The 10072-nt window shown below is 36.6% G+C and overlaps 3 protein-coding genes across 3 annotated transcripts; 2 read left to right on the top strand and 1 right to left on the bottom strand.

Annotated features, from left to right (window-relative positions):
- The first annotated feature begins 2789 nt into the window (after positions 1-2789).
- LOC124891444 (uncharacterized mitochondrial protein AtMg00810-like) lies at positions 2790-3537 on the top strand. The gene is made up of 2 exons (XM_047403182.1): positions 2790-2831; positions 2932-3537. Exons 1-2 carry the CDS (start codon positions 2790-2792, stop codon positions 3535-3537), a joined length of 648 nt encoding a protein of 215 aa, XP_047259138.1.
- A 592-nt stretch (positions 3538-4129) lies between these two features.
- On the bottom strand, positions 4130-9418 carry LOC107855552 (auxin-responsive protein SAUR68). The gene is made up of 2 exons (XM_016700571.2): positions 8647-9418; positions 4130-4736 (listed from the first exon to the last, which is right to left on the bottom strand). Exon 2 carries the CDS (start codon positions 4730-4732, stop codon positions 4283-4285), a length of 450 nt encoding a protein of 149 aa, XP_016556057.2. The 5' UTR covers positions 4733-4736; positions 8647-9418; the 3' UTR covers positions 4130-4282.
- On the top strand, positions 5396-5887 carry LOC107855553 (auxin-responsive protein SAUR20). Its single transcript, XM_047403183.1, has one exon. It carries the CDS (start codon positions 5396-5398, stop codon positions 5639-5641), a length of 246 nt encoding a protein of 81 aa, XP_047259139.1. The 3' UTR covers positions 5642-5887.
- Positions 9419-10072: the final 654 nt, after the last annotated feature.

Raw genomic sequence — 10072 nt, 5'->3', positions numbered from 1 at the left:
TTCAGTTTCAGTTATTTGTCACCGGAAAAGAACTATGGGGCCATATAGATGGAGCCGATCCTACTCCTACTGATCCTACAAAGTTAGGTGAATGGAAGATTAAAGATGCTCGGGTAACGACATGGCTTTTTGGGTCAATTGGCCCTCTTATTGTTTTTAATCTCAGGACTTACAAGACAGCTAAGGCCATGTTGGATTATTTACAAAAGGTTACAACCAAGATAATAGTGCCCGACGCTTTCACTTAGAGTATGAAATTGCTAATTACTCTCAAGGAGGTCTTTTTATTCGGGATTATTATTCTGGATTTCAGAACTTATGGGCTGAATTTACAGATATTATTTATGCCAAAATACATTTCGAATCTCCCTCTGTAATTCAGCAAGTTCATGAGCAAAGAAAGCGAGATCAATTTTTGATGAGGTTACGCTCTGAGTTTGAGAGTGTTCTCTCTAACTTGATAAATCGTGACCCGTCTCCCTCCCTGGATGTTTGTTTTAGGGAATTGCTTCGTGAAGAGTAGCACTATGTCACACAAAATGCTTTCAGAAGAGGAAATGATGTCGTTGTTGCATTTGCTGCTCAAGGTAAAGGTATGAGTAGGGATATGAATAGAACTCAATGCTACAATTGCAAGGAATATGTCCATATATCTAGAAATTGTGGCAAGAAGTTCTGTAATTATTGTAAACAACAAGGACACATTAGCAAAGAGTGTCCCACACGCCCTCAGAATCATAAGTTAAATAATTTTCATGCAGCAATAAATGGTTCCACTCTTGAGAACTCATCTTCAGGACCTTCAAGACAAGTTCTTACGCTTGAAATGGTACAATAAATGATCGTATCAGCCTTTTCAGCATTGGGATTACAAGGTATTGATGTTAAATCTAATTTTTGGATTGTTGATTCTGGTGCTTCCAATCATATGACCAAATCAACAAGCATGCTAAAAAATATTCGTAAGTATCAAGGTTCATCACAAATACAGGTTGCCAATGGTAGTAATTTACCCATTACCAAGGTTGGGGATGTTGCTCCAACTTTCAAGAATGTTTTTGTTTCACTGAAGCTCTCAACTAGTCTTATTTCATTTGGACAATTGGTTGATGACAATTGTGATTTAAATTTTTCTCGTAATGATTGTCTTGTGCAGGATCAGGTGTCGGGGATGATAATCGCGAAGGGGCCTAAAGTTGGAAGATTGTTTCCTATATAATTTTTCATTCCTCCTGTTATATCTTTCGCTTATACTTGTACGGCTAATAAGACTGAGCTTTGGCATAAGCATCTAGGACATCCAAATTCTGTTGTGTTGTCTCATTTATCAAATTCTGGTTTATTAGGAAGTAAAAATCAATTTTCCCCTGCTTCATTTGATTGTTCTACTTGTAAATTAGGCAAAAGTAAAATTCTTCCTTTTCCTTATTTGGGTAGTCGTGCTATAAAGTGTTTTGATGTTGTTCATAGTGATGTTTGGGGTATTTCACCAATTGTTTCTCATGCTCAGTTCAAGTACTTTGTGACATTCATAGATGATTCTAGTCGATTTACGTGGGTGTATTTTCTTCGTACCAAATCTGAAGTATTTTCCATGTTCAAGATATTTTTGGCTTACGTTGAGCCTCAATTTTCTAATGCTATCAAATTATTAAGATCTGATTCTGGTGGAGAATATATGTCAAATGAATTCAAAAATTTTTTGCTTGACAAAGGAATTATCTCACAACGCTCTTGTCCATATACACCACAACAAAATGGGGTCGCTGAGAGTAAAAATCATCTTTTAGATATCACTCGTACTTTATTGATTGAGTCCTCTGTCCCATCTAAATATTGGGTTGAAGCTTTGTCTACTGCTGTCTATTTAATTAACTGGCTGTTATCTAAATTGTTAAATCTTGAGTCTCCACATTTTCGTCTTTATCACAAAAATCCAAGCTATGATAACTTTCATACATTTAGTTGTATTTATTTTGTGCATCTTCCTCCTTCTCATGCTAATAAACTTTTTGTCCAGTCTACTAAATGTGTTTTATGGACTATAGTACTTCACAAAAAGGTTTTCTCTATTATGATCCATGTTCTAATAAATTTCATGTTTCTAGAAATGTTGTTTTCTTTGAGAATCAGTATTTTTTCCTACTCATGTTGGGTCATCCCCTTCTTCTCTTCTTCTTCCTACTTTTGAAGATTTGTCATCTTCTTCTAAGAGGTTCAAACCCGGATTTGTGTACGAACGTCGGCGGCTAACTTTACACCCTCCTGATATTGATCCGCCACCTGAAACTGCACCACAACTAGAATCTGAGAATTCTTCAAGGCCTGCTCCTCTTGAGCCTACTCGACAATCTATGAGAGTATCTCGTACTCCTAATTGGGATGGATTTTCATCTACTTTATCCACCATTTCTGCTCCAACTTGTTACTCACAAGCTTCTAAGCATGAATGTAGGCAGAAGGCAATGGGGGAAGAACTTTTGTTTCTCGAAGAAAATGACACATGGGATATTGTTTCATGTCCTTCAAATGTCCATCCAATTGGATGTAAATGGGTTTATTCAATTAAATTTCATTCTGATGGCACTCTTGATTGGTACAAAGCTCGATTGGTTGTTCTTGGTAACAAGCAGAAGTATGGAGTGAACTATGAAGAGACTTTTGCACCGGTAGCAAAAATGACGACGGTGAGAACTATTATTGCCATTGCTGCTTCACAAAACTAGACTCTTCATCAAATGGATGTCAAAAATGCTTTTCTTCATGGTGATCCCAAAGAGGATATTTATATGAAACCTCCACCAGGTTTGTTCTCATTGCCTACATCAGATGTATGCAAGTTGAAGCGGTCTTTGTATGGATTAAAACAAGCTCCCAGAGCTTGGTTTGACAAAATTTTGGCCTACTTTGCTACATTTCTCTTTTGAGCAGAGCAACTATGACTCATCTTTGTTTCTTCGGAAAACATCCACAGGTTGTGTTCTTCTTTTGGTATATGTCGATGACATTATTATTACAGGAACTGATTCTTCACTAATCACTAGCCTGCGATATCAGCTTAAGGATTCTTTTCATATGGAAGATCTTGGTACTCTTACATATTTCTTGGGTTTGGAAGTTCATCGTGATTCATCTGGTGTGTTTCTAAATCAACACAAATATACCCAAGATTTTATTTCTTTGGCAGGTCTTCCGAATTTCTCCTCTGTGGATACTCCATTAGAATTTAATGCAAAGTATCGCCAGGAGGAAGCCGATCTTCTTCCTAATCCAACTATATTTCAGCAATTAGTTGGGAGCTTAAATTTCCTTACTATTACCAGGCCTGGTATCTCTTTTGCAGTTCAACAAGTTAGTCAGTTCATGCAAGCTCCCCGTCATCTTCATTTGGTGGCTGTCTATCGTATCATTCGATACCTCCGAGGAACATCTAATCGTGGATTATTCTTTCCTAGTGGTTCGCCTATTCGTCTTAATGCTTTTTGTGATTCTGATTGGGCGGGATGTTCCGACACTCGTCATTCGATTACTGGTTGATGCATGTTTCTTGGAGAGTCTTTGATATCTTGGAAGAGTAAGAAGTAAGACCGCGTGTCAAAATCTTCAACAGAGGCTAAATATCGAGCAATGTCTACTGCTTGCTCCGAGATTGTGTGGCTTCGTGGACTACTTGCTGAGATTGGATTTCCTCAATCTAATCCTACTCCTCTCCATGCTGACAATCCAAGTTCTATTCAGATTGCTACTAATCCGGTTAATCATGAGAGGACCAAACACATCGAAGTAGACTATCATTATATATGAGAAGCTGTAGATAAAGGTGTCATTACTCTTCCGCACGTGTCCAGTGATCTTCAAATAGCTGATGCATTTACAAAATCAATGGCACGACAACGACATCAGTTTCTCGTCGGCAAACTGATGCTTCTTGATCTACTAGCATCAATTTGAGGGGGGATGTTAGCATGATGTAAATATTGTATATTAATGTAATCATATATTGTTGTATATTAGTGTAATTACATAGATTTGATTTAGTAGTTAAAGAGAATAATAGTGACTTTAGTAAGAGCAGATTTGGTGGGATAAAATAGCGGATTTAGAGGGATAGAAAAGCTGATCTTTAGGGTTAGAAAGACAGATCTTTATAGATGTAATCATTGAATATTTTCTATTTAATGACAAGACTCTCAATATTGAAAGGTATTTAGCAAAAAATTGACACTCTCAACTGCTAGACATTCTATTTTGTGCTATCATTTACAGAACATGATATCATTAGTCAATAAACGAGAAGCTGTTGGTTTCCACCTTCTTGGTGCAAATATGAAGTTGAAGTACAGCAACATGAAGGAATTGAGAGGAACAAAGCTTTGTGAAGATCTCCAGCAGTTACACCTTTCTTGATTAGCGAAATGATGTAGTCCATGAAGGCTGAATCACAGGACAATGTAATAGGGCCACCACTCGGCAGTCCAAACTCTTCTTCAGACATGTTTGGAAGTTGCACAATGGCCTCATTTTCAAGGTAAGCCAGGGGAAACACATATCGCCTTTGATCAATTGTATACACTACAAAATGGCCCTTTTCAACAGTATAGGATGAGGATGTACTGCAACCATCTGCATTACTGCCATTTCTTGGAAACGAAATCCTCCTCCTCTGCATGGCTGCAAACTTCCGCCATCTCCTGGCCATCTTGATGAGTTTCTTAGGGCTGAGCATTGCCATTTATCTTGGAAGATTTGAAACAAGAAAGGAAATTAGAAATTTAGAACAATATGGTGTCTTAATTGATAATGCTTGTAGTTGATGATGAAAATGGATCATAGAAAGGGGGTTATTTATATAAAAGTCTGTAGACAGGCTTTCGGTTGGAGCTTAAGCTTTTGTCACTAACCACCGAGGGCAAAACCATGTGCCTATTTGTTGGCTATGTTTATGGGGCCTCAAATTTGTGGATTAAGTTGTCTAGTTTTAATCAAAGAGGTTGATGCATTTATTCAATTCTCTGTCACCATATCTTTAAACCAAGTGGTCCAGGACTTAGTAATCAATTTCATCCATTATTGTGGCTCTTATTTTTAAAGGTGTCACCCCGTTCAGAATCAAGAGAAGCAATGGGACCTAGTGTTGTTCTTCAACAAATTTATGGTGCAAGTTCTTTGACAATATCACAGTAGGCAAAACCATGTGAAACTTCATGTGCCATTGTCTCTCACCCGTTGCGTATCAAACTTGCCCATTAACTTGTATATATACTCGGACACAAAACATTTGAGCAAACCAGAAGTATCTAGACACTTAACAAACTTTCTTTTTCTGTTCAGTTCTCCAAATTCTTGTTCATTCTTTTCCGTCACCATTTAGAGTTCACCAAATATACCTTGCAATATGGGAATCCTAAGGAGGTCTTCAACATCAGGAGTTGTTCCAAAAGGTCATTGTGCAGTATACGTAGGAGAGAGTCAAAAGAAGAGATTTGTCGTGCCAGTATCATACTTGAACCAACCATCATTTCAAGACTTGCTAGCTCAAGCTGAAGAAGAGTTTGGGTTTGATCATCCAATGGGAGGTCTTACAATACATTGCAAAGAGGATGTGTTCATTGATCTCACTTCCCGCTTGAGGAGATTATAAGTAGGACCATGGCGCAAATTCTTCTGCCCGTGAAGGTTTGTAAAGCAATAGGATTAGAAATGAGAAAGCTATACTGATAGTAGACATCGAGAAAGCAATTCCTTGTTTTTTTCTTAACCATTTCGTATAGTAATAGTAAACAAGGATAATGTTCTTGTAAAGTTGAGTTAAATTGACCAACCTCCTGTAAAATGGATATACCCAAATTTTATTTAAGCAAATCTGCTTGAACCTTTTGTTCGTTCATGTCTCCTCATTCAGTAGATAAATATGCCTGAAATTTTGCACAACTATTCTGCCGGCTAAATCAACACACGCAATTAAGTACTACTATCACTATTTACAGTTTCTTGGACACCTCCTTTGAGGTTGTATGTTAAAAATAGTAATTCTACATGCTCCAAATTCCCCGATATATAGTAAATCTCAAATTTTTCTGGGAATGTGAACTCCATATCGTGTCTAGTAGAAGCAAAAATGAGTTGTAAAATAAGATGATTGTGAGTTCAGTTAAGATTCTTGACCTGTCTATCTGGATTTAGGGGATTTGGTGAATTTGATGCTTTCTTTTGTTGTGTTTTCTGTCACTTCTATCAAAGAAGCAAGAGAAAGGTATGTTGGCCAAATAGGCCATAGTAAAGGCTCTACATAACTAGTTTAAACTTGAGGCTGCTTTATTCTTTATTTCCACTAAACATGTTGGAGACCATGATCTTGTAACGCTACGTAAATGGGCTATTCTAAATCTTCTTGATTGTTTCGACGAAATTGACTTTTTGAGAAGAGTCCCCACTTAATTTTGAAAAAGAATTAAGAAACCTTTAAAAATACTTTCAAACGATTCAAAACAGGAAAATTATTTTAAGTTAGAGATTCTAGATAAGCGATTTCTATTAACGTTTTAGGAAGGTATTAGACACCTAAAACGTTCGCTAAGTTGCAGTTATCCAGATTGTTTGAAAAATTGTCTTTCGATTAACTTCGAAAAGATTAATTTTATCGAAAAGTGATTGATTAGGAAAAAGTTTTTTGCAAAAATCAATTTTTTAGCGACTTAGTTAGGGATTCAACTAGGTTCACAAGAAACCATGTAAAACAAACAAGCATAAAGGAGGGGAAGGGGAGGATGCAAGGGATTTAGGCCATTAGACCCAAATCAATAAGACCTGTCCTAGTCTAATTAGACTTTTGACCCATAACCTATTCTAAACTATTTTTTTCAGCCCGTTCCAGTATTAAATTTACAACTTTGACTTCGAGGCCCAAATGAATAAACAACGAAATAAATAAAAGAATAAATAAATAAAGACAACAATACGAATGGAATAAATGAAGAAACCAGACTTTCAAGTCTCCTAGCAAACTTTGATCCATTCTCCTCCTTTCGCCTCTTGCACTTGCATGCCATGTAACTCGTTTTGGACCTCCTTTCGGGGCTTGACTCGAAAGATTATGTAATGCAAAGTGAAAGAGCCCGTATGGACTCCGAGGTGAATTCAGGCAAAGAAAAGAAAAATATATGAATTAATATATGTTCATGGAACAAACTCTCTTGACAACAAAAGATATTCCGAAGGTTCGCTTTCAAAAGTCACTACTCCAAACTCAAGCATAAAAAGGAAACTCTGGTACAAGATTAAAGAACTTATGACATGTAACTAATTCTTGAATCTTTAATATAGGGATCAAAGAGAGCATGATATATTACACACTAGTAATTTTTGCACAGAAAAGTGCATATGCATGAAAGAATTCCAGTAAAGGGTTTCAGTTTTTCAAGTCTAATGTGACGATCTAATGAGCATAGAACATAATATTGGTCTTATTTTCTATAGTAGAGGGATGCTATAGCAGTTGTTAGGGGATTACATTAGCAGTAAATCCCAATCACTCCCCTTCGTGATAAACAGATAACTTCAAGTGCTTACAAACAAAATACATCAAAGCTAAGAAAATTTTTATCAATTAGCCATCAAAATACTCGACTGAGATATAAAACTGAAGAGCTGAAGATAACTTATAAAACAGATGAATAAATTCACGCAACAGGTGGTTCAAGGCAGGTTCGTTTCAGCTCTCTTCTCTTGTGTTATACGGTATACAAGGTAATCCGATCAATGAAAGCAAAGAAATTCTCACTTAAACGAAGAAACTATCAACTCTTGTGATCACTAAAACCAAAATACACATGAGAAGAGACGTAGTAAACAAAGCTAAAGGGGAAGTGGCGGAACACTAATATCGACCTCATCCTCTTTCTGATAAGCTCAGAATGAGTTTCAATGGTTAGAATGATCATCGAGGAATCATGGGATTCGCTAGTTTTTACACATATCCTCGTTATTCTTTGTCATTTGAGAAGCCACAGAATCCAAGAGGTGGTCCTACTAATGATGCTACCAGCTCAACCACATCAAACTAATGACAACAAAAACCAGATGCTATCAAATGCTATCCACGAACATAACACCCTCAACCCAAAACCGTTAAACAAAGTTCAAAGTGCGGAACTTTGACCATGAAATTAGGTATAGCAAGATATCAATAGCCTGAGACAAAATCAAAGCATGCAACTTTACTACGAAAATAGCTATAATGACCCGTCATTAGCCCGAAACTATTTATCAGACTTAAAGCAAGGAACTTTACTATGAAAACCAGCTTATTCGACTCTTAACCAACATACAGAATGAGAGTACTAGATCAAAACTCAGTCCACAACGTTATTCCGATCACACAACAGGCTATAAATTAAAAGAAGTAATCACTCATAGATAGAGATAGTGGATTTAGGGCACTTTAATGAAGAACATGTCCTTAAAAGTACTAAGCAACGGCATCAAATACCAACATAGCGATAACTATCATGAATGAAACCTACGACTATCGAAGCCATCTACCAGCAAACAATCCCAGCGTACAATGTTACTAAAAATTTATTCACAACTACAGAAGGTCGAGATGAAGCAGGAACAAACGAAAGCTTAAACGGAGTAGGATATTACCTTTTAGAGAGCAGCAAAATGAGACGACGAATAAGTATGGAGATCACCACCACCAGGAAACTTCTTCACCGTCAACGGAAACTCTAATTTAGCCGATGAACAAGAACAGAATTTCCACTCAAGACAGAATTTTCTCAAGAGTTTTCTTTCTTTTTCTTTCTTCCTTCTCTTTCTTTCTTGTCTTTCCTCTCAAATTGTGTACCCCAGAAAAAAAATTTCCCTTTTGTCTCAAAGATTTCCCCCCTCTTTTCAGACCCAAAATTTCCAATCCGGAAGTGAAGAAGAGAGGAAAAAAAAAACTGGTTCTCATAGCTCAACCGAGCTCTTTATAGAAGACAAATTAGGGTAAAAAGGGAAACCACCCGTTGAAAAATTTGAATTCCATTCCAAAACCAGATCAGCACTTTTTTTTGGATTTCTTGAGAAAATGGCAACCGGTGGACCAATTAAAAAAATGGGAAAAACCAAATTCTTTTTCCAACCAATGAAAAATGCCCAAATATGTACCTAATCCGTACCATTATCCCGAAATTTGCGGAATGTGGACGTTAGATGATCCAACTCACCCTCGTTCTAGAAGATTCGAGAGTTCTTTCTGAGAAATAAGAGTAGGGAGATAGGAACACGTCATTTCCGGTTTGAGAACGGGTCGATTTGGTTGTTGGATTCGGACTTTTGAAGGTGTTTTTCGATTGATGTTGTCGTTTGTTGAGGCTGTACGCTGGAGGAGTTGTACGCGTGGTTTCTGTGCGTGCGTATACACTGTATGTATGCTGATTGCTGTTGATTAAAGGAGGAGGGGAATTAAGAGTTGGTCCGGGTCGGTGGTTTGATTTTGGGCCACTGGGATGTGGGCTGGCATTTAGAGAATTGGGCCTGGGGCTGTTAAGGAATAGATGAAGGGAGATTGCGCCTGATTGATGACGGACTGGGTCAGCTGATATTATTGGGCTGCACAGCTGGCCCAGATTTGGGTTTTTAGGGATGGGGTAATTTATAAAATAGCTTCACTTAACAATTAACCCCTAATTAAATTTTGATCAAATTAAAGGTTAATTGGCTTGTGGCCGTTTTAATTTCGATTTATGATCAAATTTAATAGATTGATTAAGTTGAATTGAAATTAAATACGAATTAATACTTCTTTTAATCCCGAACTTCTTGATTTAATAAAATCAAACAAATATCTCTCCGAATAAATTATTTTTTGAGAATAAATTATAATTAAATTAATATTTTAACCATTGAAAATTTATTTCAAGACAAGCCTCGATTATAATCCAATGTTTTGTAAAACGAATATTTAAGTCTCAAAATTATAATTTCGAATAATTGAATATGATAATATATAATCTCTATTTTAAAATGACAAAATTACTTACAGAAAATATTTTGAAAATCCTTTATTCGGATAAAATAAATGTTG

This window comes from Capsicum annuum, unplaced genomic scaffold (genome assembly GCF_002878395.1).
Source record: "Capsicum annuum cultivar UCD-10X-F1 unplaced genomic scaffold, UCD10Xv1.1 ctg3565, whole genome shotgun sequence".
In the NCBI taxonomy this organism is placed as follows: domain Eukaryota; kingdom Viridiplantae; phylum Streptophyta; class Magnoliopsida; order Solanales; family Solanaceae; genus Capsicum; species Capsicum annuum.
This window is presented reverse-complemented; position numbering and strand designations above follow the sequence as displayed.